The sequence below is a fragment of the Palaemon carinicauda genome, chromosome 42, assembly GCF_036898095.1.
Source record: "Palaemon carinicauda isolate YSFRI2023 chromosome 42, ASM3689809v2, whole genome shotgun sequence".
Lineage (NCBI taxonomy): Eukaryota > Metazoa > Arthropoda > Malacostraca > Decapoda > Palaemonidae > Palaemon > Palaemon carinicauda.
In genome coordinates, this window is record NC_090766.1 from 23622750 (window position 1) to 23643935 (window position 21186).

At 45.9% G+C, this 21186-nt stretch overlaps 1 protein-coding gene across 4 annotated transcripts in view; it reads left to right on the top strand.

Annotated features, from left to right (window-relative positions):
- The first annotated feature begins 731 nt into the window (after positions 1 to 731).
- LOC137633322 (tRNA selenocysteine 1-associated protein 1-like) overlaps positions 732 to 21186 on the top strand; it is a 41373-nt gene continuing 20918 nt past the window's right edge. For 2 of the 4 annotated variants that reach the window (XM_068365566.1, XM_068365565.1), the window contains exons 1-2: positions 732 to 884; positions 20305 to 20382. In XM_068365566.1, coding sequence (XP_068221667.1) covers positions 792 to 884; positions 20305 to 20382 — 171 coding nt within the window. In that variant the 5' untranslated portion in view covers positions 732 to 791. Of the gene's footprint in view, positions 885 to 942; positions 1102 to 20304; positions 20383 to 21186 lie in introns of those variants that run through there. The other 2 variants (XM_068365563.1, XM_068365564.1) reach the window with 2 other exon arrangements.

Below are 21186 nucleotides of genomic sequence, written 5' to 3' on the forward strand. Positions count from 1 at the left end.
GCTAGAATCTCTACTACTCTTTCCATGAGGATTATGGCCACTAAACAACTACAGTGCAACAGTTAACCCCTTGGGTGAAGAAGAATTGCCTAGTAATCTCAGTGTTGTTAGGTGTATGAGGACAGAGGAAAATCTGTAAAGAATAGGCCACGCTATTCGGATTATGTGTAGGCAAAGGGAAAGTGAAACGTAACCAGATTGAAGGACCCAATGTAGTACTGTCTGGCCAGTCAGAGGACCCAATAACTCTCTAGCAGTAGTATCTTAACGGGTTGGTGGTGCCCTGACCAACCTACAACCTCCAAATACAAATGAAAGAAGCGAAAATGTATAAAAAAGAAAGACAGGATAACTGATCAATATAAAACAAAAACAAATAGCGGATTTGAAGATGTTCACCCTGTAATGCATTAAAGGTATTTCATGCCCACTTTGTGAATTGTTTACAATTTACAAACTGTCCACGAGTTGGGAACTTGTGTACAGTAAGTAAATATATCAGGAACAATGATCATGATTTTAGAGTCGTTGGCTTTATTTTCCTTCTAAATTTGAAGTATACCATTTCTCTAATCATGGTAACAAAATATATTACGTTAAAATACCAAATGGAAACCCTATTTTAATGTGTTTGGAATGACATTCAATTTTATGAGAAGGCCATTTGGTAGAGGAAAAGAATTTTTTTCGAATACTTTTACTTTCCTCAAAATTCCTACCAAGTTTACGTTTATATTGTAATTGGTGGAAGGTTTTATTTAGTGTTCTGGTTGCTATAAGATAACAACCTCATGTCAACTTTATACACTGATTATTGCTATTACTTCGAACCTGTTGATATTTCAACAGATATGTCATGGGGAGGAGCCCTTTGGATGGGAGATGTAAGTTAGAAAAAAAAAAAAACATTTATGAAGAAAATTTTCTCAAAATCCATGCTCTGGATTCGTCTATGGAAGGTAGAATTTGTACAACGTTGTTTACATTTTACCCTGGGAACTGCGTACTGTGGACGTGTTTTAATTCTGGTGCTTTTTATCGACGTGACTTTTTAATATTCCTGTAGATATGGCACGGGAAGGGGCATTGTGGATGGGCGATGTAAGTGACATATTCAATTTATTATTAAAGATTTTGTATGTTCTAGAAATATGGTCTTACCGCGGGCAATGACAGAGTGGCCTTTGCTATCACTTCAGGTTGTCTTTTGACTCGGTATGTTGTGGATGTATAATTAATGCAAAATTTGGCTCATATTTAGTTAAACTAAATGGTACTGGTAACTATCATGGATAATATAATAACTTACTTTCACGATAATGACGGGAATCAAACCATATTGTCTTGGCGATGAGTAGGCCTGAACTAACATATGCCTGGTTTGCCCGGTTCAGGAATTCTTCTTAATAGCTTCAGGTACATATATATGCGTTGTTAAGGGACGATTTGATGTACTACTAGTCTACTGTTGTGATTATGGATTTTTTTTGAGTAGTGTTCAGGTGGTTTGGTCACAATTTATTTGGTCCGCCAAAATAATTGCCAAGACGGCGATAATGAGCTTAGCGTAACGTGTAACACTTGACAGCACATGAGATCAATGAGATAATGTGAAATTGCAAGCGAAGACCAGTAAGTGAATTAATGTTTGTTCGGCAGACCAACATACAAGTAAATGCACAAGTTTGGGTGACGATGGACATGGCTAGGAAGGATTCGCATTTTCTATGTGAGCGGCAGCCTTGGTGACCCAACGATCAACACAATTACCGATGGTCTTTACAGTAGATGAAATGAAATTGTTATTTTATGCCCCTGCCTAAATGCCTCATCATAAGTGACTGAGGAACAAGTGTAGTATTGAGTTCTTGCGGATCTGACTTATAAAAAAACGGGAATTCGTATTCTGTTTTCTATTTCATAGCCAACTATGTACTGTATGTCGTAGTTTTAGCTGAAATGAAATAATTGGGATATTTCCTAGCCTAAAGATAGCCATACCTAAATTGTCTAGGATCATTGAGCCTATATGCGAGTGTTTGAGGGCTATGCTCATCTGTGGCCTATCTTTCACTCATAAAGGCTAGTATTTTAAATTATGTAATACGTCTTTGGGTGTTTGTTGTTCACAGCCAATGTGATAAAAGAAATCACTGGCGCTAGAAATATTTATCCCAAAATCCAATTTTTGAATAATTGCTCAAGTTATATAATTTTCTGAGGTTTCAAGATAATCTGATCAACTTTTATACCATACAAATTTTGGATAGGATAAAGTAGATGACCTGTTGTCAAATCTACAAAAAATACTAATCTTTCACTTTGCTGTGTCCATACTTCTCTTTGGGCTATGCCCGTTTTGTACTCTCCCTTCGATGACATGGCAGTGTTTCTAGACTACATCTGTTGCTTACACCAAATGTTGTAAAGGAGGAAGCACAAAGCTTCAAAAAATTTTGATGTAAAATTAGGTTTATGAATAATTGAATAAGATTATTTTTTTGAGCCATCAAGATATGCTTAGTGACTTTTGCTCTGCAAATTTCATTATTAGGGTAGAAATAGGGTGAAATAGAGACCTGACTGCAAATATACATAATACACCAATTAGTAAACATGACATCTTAGGTTAGTACAGGTAAATGAGGGGTAAGTGGCAAGAATTCCATAAGCAAAAACACTTGCTTCCTGTATGATGTTAAAGAGGAATATGAGATTATGATTTCTGTAGGTTTACTAAGCTCTACTTGAAGATATCAATTTGGTAAGAGTATGATACTTAGAATTCTTGCCTGGTCTCGGGGTATTTCCCCAGCCCCCCGTAACAATCATTGGATGATTCTGGTGGGAAGTGATTAAATCACAAGGCGGGAAATGATTAAATCACAATGCAACTGGCTAGAAAAATTTGTGGTTCTGATTTATCATCAGTGATAATCCTGAAAATATGTTTAATACCAACGAATGCTTTCTAGTTCAAGGAATGTGGTCTAACCTTACCTATATACTAAAGGTCCTAATATGCCTGGAGGCCAGGCTCCAGTAGATTCCCCACACAGCTTGACCTAAGGATTCGCAAATTACTACTACTACTACTACTACTACTACTACTACTACTACTACTACTACTAGCTAAGCTACAACCATAGTTGGAAAAGCAGGATAATATAAGTCCAGAGGCTCCAACAGGGAAAATAGCTCAGTGAGGAAAGGAAAAAAGGAAAATAGAATATTTTCAGAAGAGTAACAACATTAAAATAAATATCTGCTATATAAACTATAAATTCTTTAACACAACAAGTGGAAGAGAAATAAGATAGAATAGTGTGCTCGAGTGTACCCTCAAGCAAGAGAACTCTAACCCAAGACAGTGGAAGACCATGGTACAGAGGCTATGGCACTACCCAAGACTAGAGAACAAAGGTTTGATTTTGGAGTGTCCTTCTAGAAGAGCTGCTTACCATAGCTAAAGAGTTTCTTTTACCCCTATCAAGAGGAAAGTGGCCACTGAACAATTAGTGCAATAACCCCTTGAGTGAAGAAGAATTGTTTGGTAATCTGTGTTGTCAGGTGTATGAGGACAGAGGAGAATATGTAAAGAATAGGCCAAACTATTCAGTGTGGATGTGTGTAAGAAAAGGGAAAATGAGCTGTAACCAGAGAGAAGGGTCCAATATAGTACCATCTGGCCAGTCAAAAGACCCAATAACACTAGCGTTAGTAGCTCGATGGGTGGCTGGTGCCCTGGCCATCATACTACCTACCAAATCGGACTGGATGTGTTTTAACCTGACCTTACTTTATCTAACCTAACCTAGGATGAGGGGTCCTTACCCGACTGGGCCCTCCTTGCTTAATCTAACATAGATTACAATTATTTAGAGGAAACATAAATCCTGTCTATCCTAGCCTTGCGCATCATCCCTTATCTGGCATGAAGGTGCGTTCTGTTTGCCCTGTGGCATTATTATTAAAACTGTTACTTGCTTAACCACAACCGTAGTTTGAAAAGCAGGATGCCATATGCCCAAGAGCTCCAACTTTGAAAATAGCCCAGTGAGGAAAGGAAATAAACTTCGAGAATAATTAATAATTAAGATGAAATATTTAAGAATAATAACATTAAACTGCATCTTTAATATTTAAAAAAAAAAAAAAAAGGAAAAGGATTAAAATAGAGTATTGTGCCCGAGTGTACCCTCAAGCAAGAGAACTCTACTCCGTGGTAGTAGAAGACCATGGTACAAAGGTTATGGCACTACCCAAGACAAGAAAACAATGGTTTGATTTTTGAGTGTCATCTCCTAGACGAGCTGCTTACCATATCCAGAGAGAGATTCTACCCTTACCAAGAGGTTATCTCGTTCTTTACAGAAATTTTAAGAAGCTCAGTGCTAAAGGTTTACGTCCAAATAGATATAGAGTAGCTTAAGTATCATTTTGTATTTGAGAGTTTTCAAAATTGTTGCTTTCACCATTGCTTAGTTGTAGAGGACCTGAAAAATGGCTGAAGTATGAAATTCGGCAATATGATCATAAAAATTTGGGAAGTTTTAATTAGTTCAAACATTAAGTAATTATTAGATAATAGAAAACCCTGAAGCCCTCCAGGATAGTCAATAGCCTGCCTGTGTTAATCCTTATGAAAAACATTACCCTAAAACTTAACCCTTTTACCCCCAGGCTATTTGGAAATTTCCAACCCTTAACCCCCAGGGGGTTATTTTTCAATATTAATCTTACCCGATAATCATGTAGCTGTCAACTCCGTTGCCCGACAGAATTCTACGGAAGGGATACGCCAGCGATCACTATACAAGAAGGGGGTGTACTCACCAGCGCCACCTGTGGCCAGGTACTGCAGTACTTCTTGTTGACACCACCTCAATTTTTCCTCTGTCGTGCTTCCGGCAAGACCTACATGGATACGCTTATAATTTTGGAGTCTTGTTCACGGTTTTTGGTGAAGTATTGCTCTAAGATTTCAGCTTTCGCTATACAGGAAACTTGTCTCTTAGCTTAGATAGCTTTTAGATTGATTTGATTAATGGTTAACGAATTTTTGCTTTAATTGGAATTCCCCCTTGACTGTTCTTTGATTCAAGATGTCCGACCTTTCTCAAGCTCCTCCCCAAAGACGATGTAGGACTTGTATTAGGCGTATTCCGAAGGCCTCGGTTGATCCTCACACCGTTTGTTCCGACTGTAGGGGAAAATCCTGTCAGTTGGAAGATCGATGTGAGGAATGCGCCGGACTTTCGTAACTTGATTTTGTTCGATTCCTCAAGTATACCACTAAGTTAGAGAGAGAGAGAGTTAGGAGGAGTTCGGCTCGCTCTTCGCTTTATTCCTCACCCCATGATCCTCAACCTTTTCCTCCCCCTGTAGTGGCTACCCCCGATCCTACTATTTGTGCTCAGCCTGATATTTCTGATGTTTTACGTGCCATTCAGGCTTTAGGTGATAAAGTGGAGTCGGTAGTGAGTGACCATAAGTTCCTCTTGGCAGACGTCAAGGAACTTAAAGTGAAAAGTGCAGTGGGAAGTGGTAGTGCCAGTGCTGTGCCGAGTGCTAGTGTCAGTGTCAGTGTTGTGCGTGAGGGTACTTCTGTGCGTGCCAGTCGTCCTCCCAGTCCGGGACCTCTTGCAAGCTCCCAAGCCCAGGGGAGAAGCAATGTCGAAGGGCAAAAGGGTTCGGCAGGCCTTGATCGGCGCACAGCAGTATCCTCGGTGGTTGCGGGCGTATCTTACAGAGATCGTCACTTCCACTCTCAGACGATTGAGCCCTTATTTTCCTCGTCTGCAGAAGAATTTTCGGGGAGAAAACGCTGGACTCAGGTCTCAAGACCTCTTAAGCGTAAAGTCCAGACCGCACGAGTTCTACAGCCCGGATGTAGTCATTGGGCTAGCTCTGACTCGCCGCAGTCATCAGGTGACTGCACGCCTCCTAAGAGAGGTAAGGCGATGCCTCAACAGACCTCAACTTCTGTTAAGGCTCTGCCTCAACAGACCTCAACGTCTGTTGATCCCAAGATGGCTTTGCTGCAGTCTATGCAGTCGCAGCTTGCGGTATTGATGCGTGAGTTTCAGGCAGAGAAGGTTACACCTCCTCCTGCGAGCGCTCCTCCTCCTCTACGCAGTCCAGTCTGCCAGACGTACGAAGTTGAGGTTCCTCAAGCTACCTCCATGCGTGAGCTACCGCGTTGGGAGTTGCCAGATACCAGCGTTGTGCAGCAACCTCCACCTTCCTTGAGGCAGGAACCTCTTACCACGCGGCAACCTCCTCAACAATGGGGACAGGAGTCTTATGCCTTACAACCTCCTCTACCTTTGAGGCAAGAGTTTCTTGCAGTAAGACCACCCTCGAGGCAGCAACCTCTTGAGGTACGACAACCTCTGCCATCCTTGAGGCAGCCACCTCAGCTTTCGCAGCTGATACCTCCACTTTCCTCGAGGCGAGAACCTCAACTCTCGAGGCAAGCACCTCAAGAACCTCAACTCGTGAGACAGGAGCCTCTTTCTGCGCAGCCGCCACCTCAACTCTCGCAGCACCCACCTCAAGAACCTCAACTCGTGAGACAGGAACCTCTTACTGCGCAGCCACCTCAACCCTTGAAGCAAGCGCAACTCTTGAGACATGAACCTCATGCAATGAGTCAGCCACCTCAACGCATGCATCTACCTCTTTCTCCTCAGCTTGAGCAGTCTTTGCAGCCTGAACCTCAGGTTTTACTACAGTCGCCTCTCACTACGCTTGCTCCCCAGACTCCCGCAGAGCCTCCTTCTTCCCAGCCTCATGACTTTGTCATTACCAGCCCTCATCCTCTTCAACAGAGACTTGAGGATGAATCCGCAAGTGTATATGCACCCGCTTGTCAGGATTCTGCCGTTCAGCATACCGCTGTAACTTTACCTCTCGCTTCTCAACCCTCAGGTGATGAGGTTTCTGAGGAGGAAGCTGCGCACCTGGATGATCCCTCTTCTGACGTAGAGGAACCCAAGTCGTTACCACCCTCCATTGACTTTCGCAAGGTCCTGGCTCTTTTCAGAGAAGTTTACCCGGATCACTTTGTTTCTGCTACCCCTCGCTCTCCTCCATCAGAGTTTTCTGTAGGCATGCAACCTGTTAAGTCTGCCTACACTAAGCTCGTCTTCGCTAGATCTTCTAAGAGAGCTTTGAGAATGTTAGGGGATTGGTTGCAGTCCAAGCAGCAACTAGGGAAGACGTCATTCATGTTTCCACCTACTAAGCTGACTTCTAAGGCGGGCGTATGGTATGCCACAGGAGAGGAACCAGGCTTGGGAATCCCTGCCTCTGCCCAGGCTGACTTCTCAAGTTTGGTTGACTCTCCACGAAGGTCGGCTATGAGGCGCTCTAAGGTCTGCTGGACCTTTTCTGACTTAGACCACTTCTTAAAGGGAGTCTTTCGCGCCTTTGAGATTTTTAATTTTCTCGACTGGTGCCTGGGGGCCTTGAGCAAGAAGACTGCCCCATCTGACAAGGACTCGGCCATGCTTATAATGTCCTGTATGGATAAAGCAATTCGCGATGGTTCCGGCGAACTTGCCTCCATGTTTGTTTCGGGAGTACTCAAGAAAAGGGAACAACTTTGCACCTTCCTTTCCACTGGTATCACCTCTTGTCAAAGGTCTCAGTTACTTTTTGCTCCGCTTTCTAAGTTCCTGTTTCCTGAGGACCTTATCAAGGAATTGTCTGCGGCTCTTATTCAGAAGGACACTCATGACCTTGTGGCCTCTTCAGCACGTAAGGCTAAGGTTGCTCCTTCGGTTCCTAGAACTTACCGCACCCCAGTGGCCGATACTCCTGCTACAAGATTTATTCCGCCCTTTCGTGGCAGAGCCCCCAGCCGAGGAAGTACCCGTCCAGACGGTTTCAGGGGCAGGTCCAAGAAAGGTCCCAAGCCTTCGAAAGGCAAACATTGACTCTCCTCCTCTCCAGGCAGCAGTAGGAGCCAGACTCAAGATCTTCTGGCAAGCTTGGGAAAGAAGAGGTGCAGACGCCCAGTCTGTCAAGTGGCTAAGGGAGGGTTACAGGATACCATTCTGCCGCAATCCCCCTCTGACCACTTCTCCCATCAACCTCTCTCCCAACTACAAGGAAAAGGACAAGAGGCTAGCGTTACACCGAGAGGTGTCGCTCCTGTTACAGAAGGAGGCAGTGGTGATAGTCCGGGACCATCAATCCCCGGGCTTCTACAACCGTCTCTTTCTGGTGGCCAAGAAGACAGGAGGTTGGAGACCGGTGCTGGACGTCAGTGCGCTCAATGCTTATGTCACCAAGCAGACGTTCACTATGGAGACGACGAAGTCGGTCCTAGCAGCGGTCAGGCAGGAGGACTGGATGGTCTCGTTGGATCTGAAAGACGCTTACTTTCACGTTCCTATTCATCCAGACTCCCAACCTTTCCTGAGATTCGTTTTTGGAAAGGTTGTGTACCAATTCCAAGCCCTGTGTTTTGGCCTAAGCACGGCGCCTATGGTGTTTACGCGACTGCTGAGGAATATTGCGAAATTCCTCCACTTGGCGGACATCAGAGCCTCCCTTTATTTAGACGACTGGCTGTTAAGAGCCCCCACAAGTCGTCGCTGTCTGGAGAGTCTCAACTGGACTTTGGACTTGATCAAGGAACTGGGTCTTTTGGTCAACTTAGAAAAGTCCCAGCTTATTCCTTCCCAAACCATCGTTTACCTGGGAATGGAGATTCGGAGTCAAGCTTTTCGGGCTTTTCCGTCGGCCCCAAGAATCAGCCAAGCCCTAGAGTGCATTCTGAGCATGCTGAAGAGGAACAGATGCTCGGTGAGACAGTGGATGAGTCTAACAGGGACCCTGTCATCGTTAGCCCTGTTCACCGAGTTAGGGAGACTCAACCTCCGCCCCCTTCAATTCCATCTAGCAGCTCACTGGGACAAGAATATGACGCTCGAAGCGGTCTCTATTCCTGTTACCAAAGAGATGAAGACTACTCTCATGTGGTGGAAGACCAACATCCTTCTCAAGGAGGGTCTATCGTTAGCGGTTCAGACCCCCAATCTTCATCTCTATTCGGACGCATCAGACTCGGGCTGGGGCGCGACCTTGGACGGACATGAATGCTCGGGAACATGGAACAGGGAACAGGAAACGCTTCACATCAACTGCAAGGAGTTGCTGGCAGTTCATCTGGCTTTAATGAACTTCAAGTCCCTCCTGCTAAACAAGGTGGTGGAGGTGAACTCCGACAACACCACAGCCTTGGCATACATCTCCAAGCAGGGAGGGACCCATTCGAGGAAGCTGTACGAGATAGCAAGGGACCTCCTCATTTGGTCAAGAAGTCTAAACCTCTCACTGGTAACGAGGTTCATTCAGGGCAATATGAACGTCTCGGCAGATCGCCTCAGCAGGAAAGATCAAGTCATCCCCACGGAATGGACCCTTCACAAGAGCGTGTGCAACAGACTTTGGACCTTGTGGGGTCAGCCAACGATAGATCTGTTTGCCACCTCCATGACCAAGAGGCTCCCTTTGTACTGTTCCCCAGTTCCAGACCCAGCAGCAGTTCACGTGGATGCTTTTCTGCTGGATTGGTCCCATCTCGAGCTATATGCATTCCCGCCGTTCAAGATCATCAACAGAGTCATTCAGAAGTTCGTCTCTCACGAAGGGACACGGCTGACGCTGGTTGCTCCCCTTTGGCCTGCAAGAGAATGGTTCACAGAGGTACTACAATGGCTGGTCGACGTTCCCAGGACTCTCCCTCTAAGAGTGGACCTTCTACGTCAACCTCACGTAAAGAAGGTACACCCAAACCTCCACGCTCTTCGTCTGACTGCCTTCAGACTGTCGAAAGACTCGCTAGAGCTAGAGGCTTTTCGAAGGAGGCAGCCAGAGCGATTGCCAGAGCAAGGAGGATATCCTTTCGTAGAGTCTATCAATCCAAGTGGGAAGTCTTCCGAAGCTGGTGCAGAGCCAATGCAGTTTCCTCTACCAATACCTCTGTAACCCAAGTTGCTGACTTCCTGTTACATCTTAGGAATGTTAGATCTCTTTCGGCTCCTACGATCAAAGGGTACAGAAGTATGTTGGCTTCAGTTCTCCGCCACAGAGGTTTGGATCTTTCCTCCAACAAGGATCTACAAGACATCCTTAAATCTTTCGAGACTTCTAAAGAACGTCGATTATCCACTCCAGGCTGGAATCTAGACGTAGTCTTAAGGTTCCTTATGTCTCCTAGGTTTGAACCTCTCCAGTCAGCTTCTTTCAAAGACCTTACTCTCAAAACTCTTTTCCTCGTCTGCCTTGCAACAGCCAAAAGAGTTAGTGAGGTTCACGCCTTCAGCAGGAACATAGGATTCACATCCGAATCAGCAACATGTTCCTTACAGCTCGGATTTTTAGCAAAAAATGAACTTCCTTCACGTCCTTGGCCTAGATCGTTCGAAATTCCTAGCCTTTCCAACATGGTGGGTAACGAGCTAGAGAGAGTTCTTTGCCCTGTCAGAGCTCTAAAATACTATCTTAAAAGGTCAAAACCTATACGAGGACAATCAGAGGCCTTATGGTGTGCCATCAAGAAACCTTCGATGCCTATGTCCAAAAACGCAGTTTCGTATTATATAAGGCTTCTGATTAGAGAAGCTCATTCTCACATGAAGGATGAAGACCTTGCTTTGCTGAAGGTAAGGACCCACGAAGTGAGAGCTGTAGCCACTTCGATGGCCTTTAAACAGAACCGTTCTCTGCAGAGTATTATGGATGCAACTTTTTGGAGGAGCAAGTCAGTGTTTGCATCATTTTATCTCAAAGATGTCCAGTCTCTTTACGAGAACTGCTACACCCTGGGACCATTCGTAGCAGCGAGTGCAGTAGTAGGTGAGGGCTCAGCCACTACATTCCCTTAATCCCATAACCTTTTTTAACCTTTCTCTTGAATGCTTTTATTGTTGTTTTTTGGGTTGTTACGGTAGGCTAGAAGCCTTCCGCATCCTAGTTGATTTGGCGGGTGGTCAATTCGTTCTTGAGAAGAGCCTAGGTTAGAGGTTGTGTAGAGGTCCTTTAGTATGGGTTGCAGCCCTTTATACTTCATCACCTTAGGGTTGTTCAGCCTCCTAAGAGGAACGCTGCGCTCAGTAAGGAAGACGAACTTATTAAAGGCAGAGTAATGGTTCAAGTCGACTTCCTTACCAGGTACTTATAATTTCATTGTTATTTTGAATAACTGATAATATGAAATACGGGATACTTAGCTTCTTGATATACATGTACACTGGTTTTCACCCACCTCCCTGGGTGTGAATCAGCTACATGATTATCGGGTAAGATTAATATTGAAAAATGTTATTTTCATTAGTAAAATAAATTTTTGAATATACTTACCCGATAATCATGATTTAATTGACCCACCCTTCCTCCCCATAGAGAACCAGTGGACCGAGGAAAAATTGAGGTGGTGTCAACAAGAAGTACTGCAGTACCTGGCCACAGGTGGCGCTGGTGAGTACACCCCCTTCTTGTATAGTGATCGCTGGCGTATCCCTTCCGTAGAATTCTGTCGGGCAACGGAGTTGACAGCTACATGATTATCGGGTAAGTATATTCAAAAATTTATTTTACTAATGAAAATAACATTTTTTTCCCAGCACATTTTGTTTATTTTTTTGAAATTGCTCTAACAGCCTTAATTTTTGTCATAGAGAGGTCAGGTTGGTTTCATTCTCTTGGAAAATGCCTGAATTTTCTCAAAAAATTATCAAAAATATGAAAAAGAAAAATTTTATAGCATATTTTTGCAAGGACGTACCGGTACATCCATGGGGGTAAAGGGATGGCTTTTGTGAAACGTACCAGTACGTCCTTTGGGGGTAAAAGGGTTAATTACCTTAAAAGTTTATGAAATAGTTCTCTCCCTCATGCAAGGGTAGTTTGTTTTTTTAAAGTTTAAGTTTTGTTTGACACTTAGGCACTTTTCCCGTAAATTTGAAGTTGAATTTGACTATAGATTTTTGGTCATTCTCTTTAAATAAGGCATAAGGAAGTATCCAGTTGTCAATGCATGCATTTGGATAAGAATTTTTTTTCCAGTTGCATAAGTCAGTCTGCCAAATCAGACATATGCCATTTCAATTTTGACAGCAGGTTATTAAATTTTGTGCAGAACCACTTTAGAAAACAACACCATTGAACTTATTAGTTTGCCTAATTCTTATAGATAATTGTGTTACTGCATTTCATATGTTTATCTGCTAACAAAAATTTTAATTAATTTGTGCTAATATCATGGTATGATTTAGTCTTTACTATTTAAAATTTCATGTTATTTTGTTATCAGTAAATTTTAGGCCCAAGCTTTTTTTTTTTATATTTGCATTACATAAGATACCTTGTGTGATTTAAAGTTATGAAGTTGTGTTTTAGGTATGAGATGTTTTGTTTATGGATTGTTCCTAATTGAATAAAAACCTTCATCTTTTGTGTAGATGATTTAACACTTTCTCTCAAATGACTATTGAAACTTTGATAATTGTTTACAACACCACACTCACCATTTACTCCAAAATAATGCAATCCTGCAGTTCTCATCTTCTTGCACAGTAAATAGGTGGTTATTTAGATTCTGGGAAAGCAATAATTTTCGTCGACGTTGTTGTGGCAGAGGCTTCTGACGAGTTAGGTCAAACCTCTGCTCCTGATGTAGCTGAAGGCTTAGTTCCCCCCTCCGAACATCCTTCGAGGGAGGAACTAAGTCCAACGGTCTCTCCTGCAGGTGATTCTCCCCCTCGGGGGAGTTCACTGACAGAGACTCCTCTTCGGAGGACTACTAATGGTCTGCCTGCTGCTCCCAGAGGACATATAAGACGTAAGGGTCGCCTTCTTCTTCGTCGCCGAGGTCTACCTTCTCACAAGGGTGTTAGGAGGCGTCTTTTCGGGTCTTCATCCTCGCAGTCCGCCGCAGAGGAACCTCGTCCTTCAGCGACCGTTCCTGCTACTTCTTTGGACCTGGGCCTCTCCGCAGATCGTTCGCGATCTCCTTCTCCTGCCAGACCTGCTGACCTGCCGTCGCCCTTCTTGGCTGCAGATGCGCTGTGGGCGCCCACCCATCCCGTTATCCAACGGGCACCAGTCCCTTCGGGGCAAAAGGGGCTTTCACACATTGTGTGTAAGTCCCTTAAGCGCCAGGTATCCCCTGTGCGCCAACGTTCTCCTTCGCGCAAGCGCTCGCCAGTTGTAGACACGTCTCGCCAGCGCTCACCTGCACCCCCACGATCTCGTGCTCGCCCGGCAGTTCCAGAGACAACGCGCCCACGATCTCCTGCTCGCCAGTGCACCACTGCGCGCCCTCAGCCTGATGCGCTCCATGCACGCCCACGGTCTCCTGTTCGTCAGCGATCTCCTGTGCGCCAGCGCTCGCCTGCGTGCCATCGTTCGCCTGCTCGCCCACGATCTTCGGATCAGGGCTCCAGAGGGAAGACTTCTTCCTCTCCTGCTCGCCAGCCCTCTCCACCGCACCACTGCTCGCCAGCCCTCTCCACCGCACCACTGATCGCTGACGCGCCACCGCATCTCGCCTACGCGCCATCGCCCGCAGTCTCCATTGCGCGCCTACGCGCCCACTGCTAGAACTACGGTTCCAGATAAGCGCCCTCCTGCGCACCCGCACGCTAGGGATACTTCCCTTGCGCGCGCGCGCCCTTACGGTCCCTTCGGAATCCTGTGGCTACACACCGTCTGAGGTCTCCGGAACGCGCACCTGCGCGCCCTGGCGCCTACGCACCCACGAGCTCCTTCTCCTGCGCATCAACGCGCGCGACCTCCCATGCATCAACGCTCGCCTGCACCCGATCCAGGCAATAACCTATCGCGCGAACGCCAGCGCGATTCACGGCACGTTACCACACGAGAGGCTACAGGACAACGGGCGGTCAGGTCGTTCTCATCGCGTCCCCCCCCCCGTAAGCGCAGGACAGCGCGCTCAATGGAGGGAGGGAAATCTCCGGACAGGTCCAGGAACGTTTCTTCCACAGCTTCTTCTTTTCAGGCAAACGATGTTGTAGTTTCCACTCCTAGGGATCTTACGATCCCCTTCCCTCCAGAGGGTGTCTCTAACAGCGCTGCTGTCAGTCGGCAGCCCTGGTTTGGGCCCTTGATCAGAGCGGTTGCGCAGGCTTTCAAGCCCGCTTTCTCTAAACTAGGCCTCAAATCAGCGGCAATCTCGGCCCCCCTGAAGAGGAAGAGAGGAGTGGACGACGTAGTAACTTCTCCTAGGGCGAAACTGGCTCCTCGGAAGTCTTTGAGGAAGGCTCCCCCCCCCCCAGACTTTCTCTCCCTCCCCTGTGGACGAGGATTCACGTGAGGTGAGGCGTTATCCCATCGCACCAATGGGAGAAACCCCACCTCGTGCTGAGAAGTCTTCCCGGGTGAAGGTGGAGAAGAGCCCTCCACCATCTTTGTTGGAATCCTGCATCCCTCCCAGGAGGGAGTCGAAGGACTCCAAGACAATTCCGAAATCATCTTCGAGGATCAGACCAGAGCCAGCTAAGCCCGCAGAGAATGTCCACAAGTCCCCCCAAGAGGAGCCTTTGGGGACTGGAGACCTTGCTGCTAGTCCATCAGGAGAAGAGCTGCAAGAGTCGGAACATGCCTTCTGGCAAGTTCTGACCCTGATGAGGAACCTTAACGGATTCGCTGATCCAGAGATTCCTCCTCGAGAGGGCAAGGACACGGTTCTGGACCGAGTCTTTGGTACCCAGAAGCCCCCTGAAGCCAGCGCGGCTTTGCCTTGGTCCCAGGGGGTTAAGAGTGCCAGAGATAAGATCGAGAGCCAGCTCTCCGAGCTTGCCTCCTCCAGCCGTTCCAGTGCCGGAAACAAACTCCCACCTCCTCGTGTCCACCAGAGGAGGTACTTCGAGATCATGGAGGAGTCCTGTTTAGCTCTTCCCCTTCACCACTCGGTGGAAGAGCTCTCCAGGGGAGTCCCTCTTGAGAGACTCTCCAACCGGCCAGTGTCGTTCTCGGCCTTGGAGATCCTCAGCCAGGAGAAGGTAGCGAAGTGTGCCATGCAGGCAACTTGGTGGCTGGATATCTGGCTAGGGTCTCTTGGCATCCTGATACGATCCGAGGACTTGTCTAAGGAGAGTACCAAGAAGGACTTGGAGATCTTCCTTCTTTCAGGCACTCGTACCATCGAGTTTCTAGCCCACCAAGTCTCGAACTTGTGGGCTAATTCTATCCTGAAACGCTGAGATGCTGTGTCTGAAAGATTTAACACGAAGGGCCCTAGCACCGAGGTCAGTAGGCTCAGACATTCCTCCCTTTTGGGGAGTAGTCTGTTTGAGCCGAAAGATGTAGAGCAAGCGGCTGAGAGGTGGGGGAAGTCCAACCAGGACTCCCTCCTCTATAGGGCTTTAACATCAAAGCCCTATAAACCTCCAGCACCTCAACAACCTCGCCCTACAAAGACGATGAAACCAGTAGTAGCAGCAAAGGCAACGGTGTCGAAGCAGCCCTTTCCTGTCAAAGACAAGAAAGGCAAAAATTCCTCCAGGGGAGGGAAAAATCCTAGGGAGAGTGGCCGAAGCCGCAAACGCTAGGATTGGCAATCCCCCTGCATGTCCACCAGTGGGGGGATGCCTTCAAAGTTGCGCAGACAGGTGGCAGCAACTTGGGGCCGATTCCTGGACGATCTCCGTGATCAGTCAAGGATATCGCGTCCCGTTCACAACATCTCTACCTCCCCTGACCAGGAATCCAGTGTCGTTGAGCTCTCTTGCCATGGGATCGGCAAGGGGGCAAACCCTTCGGGCAGAAGTCCAGACCATGTTGAAGTAGGGCGCTCTCCAAGAGGTCATCGACGGGTCCCCAGGCTTCTTCAGTCGACTCTTTCTTGTAAAGAAGGCGTCTGGAGGCTGGAGACCAGTCATCAGCCTCTCAGCTCTGAACAGGTTTGTCAAGCAGACCCCGTTCAGCATGGAGATGGCAGACACGGTCAGACTCGCAGTGAGACCGCGAGACTTCATGTTTACACTGGATCTGAAGGACGCATACTTCCAGATCCCAATCCATCCGTCTTCAAGGAAGTACTTAAGATTCAGCATAGACAACAAGATCTACCAGTTCAAGGTGCTGTGTTTCGGTCTCTCCAAAGCACCTCAGGTTTTCACCAGAGTGATCACCCTGATATCTTCGTGGGCACACAGGATCGGCATCCATCTGCTCCGTTATCTGGACGACTGGTTGATCCTAGCAGACTCGGAGTCAACCCTTCTTCGACACCGAGACAAACTTCTGGTAATTTGCCAAGATCTAGGGATCATGGTAAATCTTGAGAAGTCTTTTCTGCTTCCTACCCAAAGACTGGTATATCTAGGCATGATATTGGACACCAATCTCCACAAAGCCTTCCCATCAGACGACAGGACAGCAAGGCTGAGGAAGGTCGCAAGTCCTTTCCTCAGACGAGACGAACTCCCAGCCCAGTCGTGGTTACGTCTCCTCGGCCATCTCTCATCCTTGGCCCGTCTAGTTCCCAACGGTCGTCTCAGAATGAGATCTCTGCAATGGCGAATGAAGTCTCGGTGGAGTCAAGGACACGATTCCCCGGACGTCTTGATCCCTATGGGTCTCGCGGAACGGACGGACCTTCAGTGGTGGGTGGCAGACGAGAACCTACGAAAGGGAGTGGATCTTCTCGTTCTCCCCCCGGATTTGATGCTGTTTTCGGACTCTGTGGTGGCGATGAGCGACAACACCACAGTAGTGGCTTACATCAACAAGCAGGGAGGTACCTTTTCAGAACAGCTATTGCTTCATTCCAGGCAAGAGGAATGTGCTCGCCGACAATCTGAGCAGAGCGTCTCAGATAGTGAGTACCGAGTGGTCTTTGGATCGTCAAGTAGCCAACAAAGTCCTGACTTTGTGGGGTTCCCTGACAGTGGATCTGTTCGCGACAGCGCTGAACTTCTAACTGCCGCTGTACTGCTCCCCAGTCCCGGATCCCAAGGCTCTCTGGCAAGATGCTTTCCAACAACGGTGGGACAACATCGACGTATACGTCTTTCCCCCGTTCTGTCTGATGAGGAGGGTACTCAACAAGACCAGAATATCGGTCAATCTCTCGATGACCCTCATAGCTCCGCTGTGGCATCACGCGGAATGGTTTCCGGACCTTCTGCAACTCCTTACGGAGCCTCCAAGAGAACTCCCTCCGCGACACGAGCTACTCAAACAACCACACGCCAACATCTTTCACAAAGCCGTAGCTTCGCTTCGGCTTCACGCCTGGAGACTATCCAGCATCTCCTCGCTGAGAGAGGATTTTCGCAACAAGTTGCGGAAAGGATGTCTGGACACCTGCGAAAGTCATCCGCAGGGGTCTACCAGGCAAAGTGTAGAGTTTTCTGTGGTTGGTGTCGTGGAAGGGGTATCTCTCCACTCGATGCCACTATTCCAGCAATAGCGGAGTTCTTCGTGTACTTGCGAGAAGAAATGCGCCTTTCAGTCTCGGCAGTGATAGGCTATCGCTCAGCCTTAAGTCTAGCCTTCAGGCTCAAAGGAGTGGACATTTCTTCTTCGCTGGAACTTTCCCTACTCATACGTAGTTATGAACTTACCTGCCCTCAGTCGGAAATGAGACCTCCTCCATGAAACGTGGTTCGAGTGCTCAGGTGTCTTAAGAGACCTCCCTACGAACCATTACGCCAGGCTTCAGACCGCCACCTGACTTGGAAGACGGTGTTCCTACTAGCTTTGGCGTCAGCCAAGCGAGTTAGTGAACTTCATGGTCTCTCGTATGACATCGCCCATTCAAGGGGATGGGGGGAGCTAACGTTCAGCTTCGTCCCTGAGTTTATTGCCAAGACTCAGAATCCGGGAGTGCCTGACCCTCGGTTCGACTCCTTCCGGATTTCGAGTCTTCGTTCCGTAACAGATGACCCAGACCATCTCCTACTGTGCCCAGTAAGGAGTCTGAGGCTATATCTGAAAAGAACAGCTGCAGTTCGTCCCCAAGTGCAGGCATTGTTTGTTAGCACTGGGAGGTTGAAGAGGAGGGTTACCAAGAACACCATCTCGGCATGGATTCGAAAGACAATCCATCTGTCCCTGAATCCAGACCCTCCTCCATCACGTTGCCCTAGAGCTCATGATGTCAGGGGTGTAGCTACGTCCCTGGCCTTCAAAAAGAACTTCTCAGTGATGCAGGTTCTACAAGCAGGGGTATGGAAGCGTCAAACGACCTTCACAGCCCACTACCTGCAAGACGTGACCCACAGGAGGCTCGATACATTCTCTGTCGGCCCTGTGGTGGCTGCACAACAGATGGTTTAAACCTCAGGCTCCTTAATGGACAAATAGCAGAGGGTTGAGGGCATTGTTACCCGGTTTTAGTCTGCATGAAAGAAAAGGTATGTCTGGCCCTTATTCGTTTCTTCATCCTCCCCTCTCTTGGGGAAAGCAGCATCCTGGGTTCTCTGCACAGCTGACCTCAAATCACTGCAGGTAAACCATATTCCCTTCTGTTCCTAGTATTAAGTTAATACTGTCACGTTCCCATACCCTGACGAGATGGTATTGGGAGAGTCCTAGCCTAAAGTTTCCATCTAAAGAACTTCAGGTCAACTTCCTAGGACGAGTCTCACAATCCTTCACACACAGCTTATGTAGGCCGCAGCCCTTGCATAGCAAGGTGCGAGCGAGGTGCAGGGACTCTTTATTGTTGAGTGCTGACACACTCAGATAATGAGTCTCCGGCCAAAAGCCAGTATGGCCGGGACTTCTTCCAACCTTCCTAAGGGTTGAGTCACCCATATTAAATATCGTGGTTTGTATTTCAGTTACGGAACAAATGACAAATTTGGAGATAATTTGTATTTTTCCTAACTATACAAACCTTAGCTATTTAATCAAACTTGCCCGCCAGCCTTGTCCCCCGTGAACTACTACCTCTAAGCAAAGTGAACTTACCACACAGGTGTGTGAGGGGGGAGGGTAGCAAGCTACCCTCCCTACCCCCTGCTAACTAGCAGTGGGTTAGTAAACCCTCATTAAAATTCTAATGGCTCGTCCTTTCAGCTACGCCGAAAGTAATTACCCATATTAAATAGCTAAGGCTTGTATAGTTAGGAAAAATACAAATTATCTCCGAATGTCATTTTTTTATCTTGAGGTCCAACCTTTTGTTTTTTACTTCCTACTGTAACTGTGGACTTTTTTATCATGTGAATATGGTTGCCGAGTGGCCTTTCAGCCCCCAGTGCTGGTCTTTATGGCTCAGATTCATAAATCTAATCCAAACCGTACTGGGACTGGTACCTTGGCGGTTGTCAAACAAAGTGAAGGGTGGGTGTGGCAGCATTCGCTGTTACACTGGTAGTTGGTAATCATTCTTGCACAGGATTGATGAGATGTAAGTTTGTAGTGAAATTTGGTTCATGGTAGTATAGACCTGCACCTTTCTTCTTTCTTGAGAGTTTAGGATTGCCATAGTCTTGTTTCTCGTGGGGTTTTGGAACCTTGAAGAACGGAATTACCACTCGCTGATGACTACATGCACCCATGCTTTCATGAGAATTGAGTTAGGTTTGCACATTAAAGGTCACCTTTCCACAATACTGCTGAGTACATTGGTTATTCAACATTCATATGCTATTGATAGAAAGGATACCTAGTAAATCTTTTGCTTCTAAGTGTTCAATGGTGCCAGGGAACATTTTCTTGGGTACTCTCAAGGCTTGATTTCAGACTAATCAAGGAAGTCTGTTAGGCTAGGGCACTTGGAGCGTTATCATTTGTTTTCATTGTTTACCCAGTTTGCGGGATTACTTGCCTGGTTTCTTACCAGAACTAAAGCTTTCTTTTTCTCTTTAGAGACTGACTAACCTTTATCCTTTTCGGGGGATGAACCTGCTTTGGATGTTAAAGATCCAAAAGAATTCATCTTTGACAAAGATCATTGTCAACCTTACTCTAAAGGTTGTTGGTATAATTGTTATGTTATTGAATTCTTCACTGTATGTTATGGTAAGTGCTAGAACTGGTTATTATGTAAAAAGTAATACTTTTTAGGAAGTTTTAGGATTGCTTTTATAATGTTGAGAGTGAAGTCATTATTAAATTTACTACTCTACAATTAAGTAAAACAGAATTTGAAGTATAATTATGGTCATAGTGTTTCATTAATAACATGTTACAGAAATTAACTGTGTAATTTATTACTATAATATTTGCTCTTGCTAAATGTATGGGTAATTGTTTTTATCAAAATACAGTACTGTATTTGTTTGCTCTGATTTTTCTTTTATTTTCTCACAGTTAGCCGACTATATGGATGAAAACTTCATCATAGCCGCGTTCCGTGCCCTTGGTGAAGAGAATGTGCAGAATGTGAAGGTAATAACATGCATAAAATTGTTTGAAAATCACAGTACAGTACTTTTTTTCAGTTTTTCACGTTTTGTCAACAGATAAAATGCAGATTCTCTTTTCATACTTTGTTTTTTATACTGTTTATTTAAATTCAGGTTCAGATTATGATCTAACATATTTTTTATTGATTGGGAAAATTACATCTATTAAATGTAATGCACAATATATAGACTTGTATCTATATCAGTATATGTGGTATGATGACCTAAAGAATTACACATGCTGCTGCCAAACTTAAATCTTATGCTCAGGAGCATCTGTAGATTGAGGTAATAGTACTTAGAGTTTTTGTAAGGATCTGATACGACTGTCGGTAGGTGTTTGAATAGCCCTTCAGAAATAAGCTGTTGCCATATTGTTATTTTTATCACCAGCCAAGCTACAACCCTAGTTGGCATCCAAAATTCTACACGCCCAAGGGCTCCAACAGCGAAAGCAGCTCGGTGCAAAAAGGAAATTCCATTTAGGTACAAATAAATTTTTCATGAGAAATAAGGAAAATAATCATAAAATACATCAAGTTCAGTAAAATGTTAAATGGATAAGTCCTATATGAATCATGAAATGAGACAGGTCATGTTAGCTTAATGGTATTGCCTGCTAATTTCTACTGCATTGGTTCAAACTTCAGCCCTTACTCAGGACATAAGTCAAGACCATGTTATCCCTTATCACTTAGGATTTGACTAATGTGGTGTTGTGCCTTTTGCCTCAATTTCCCTCCCTCCCACTCCTCCCTGGTTTGTATTGGCAGAGAAGACAGCCCTG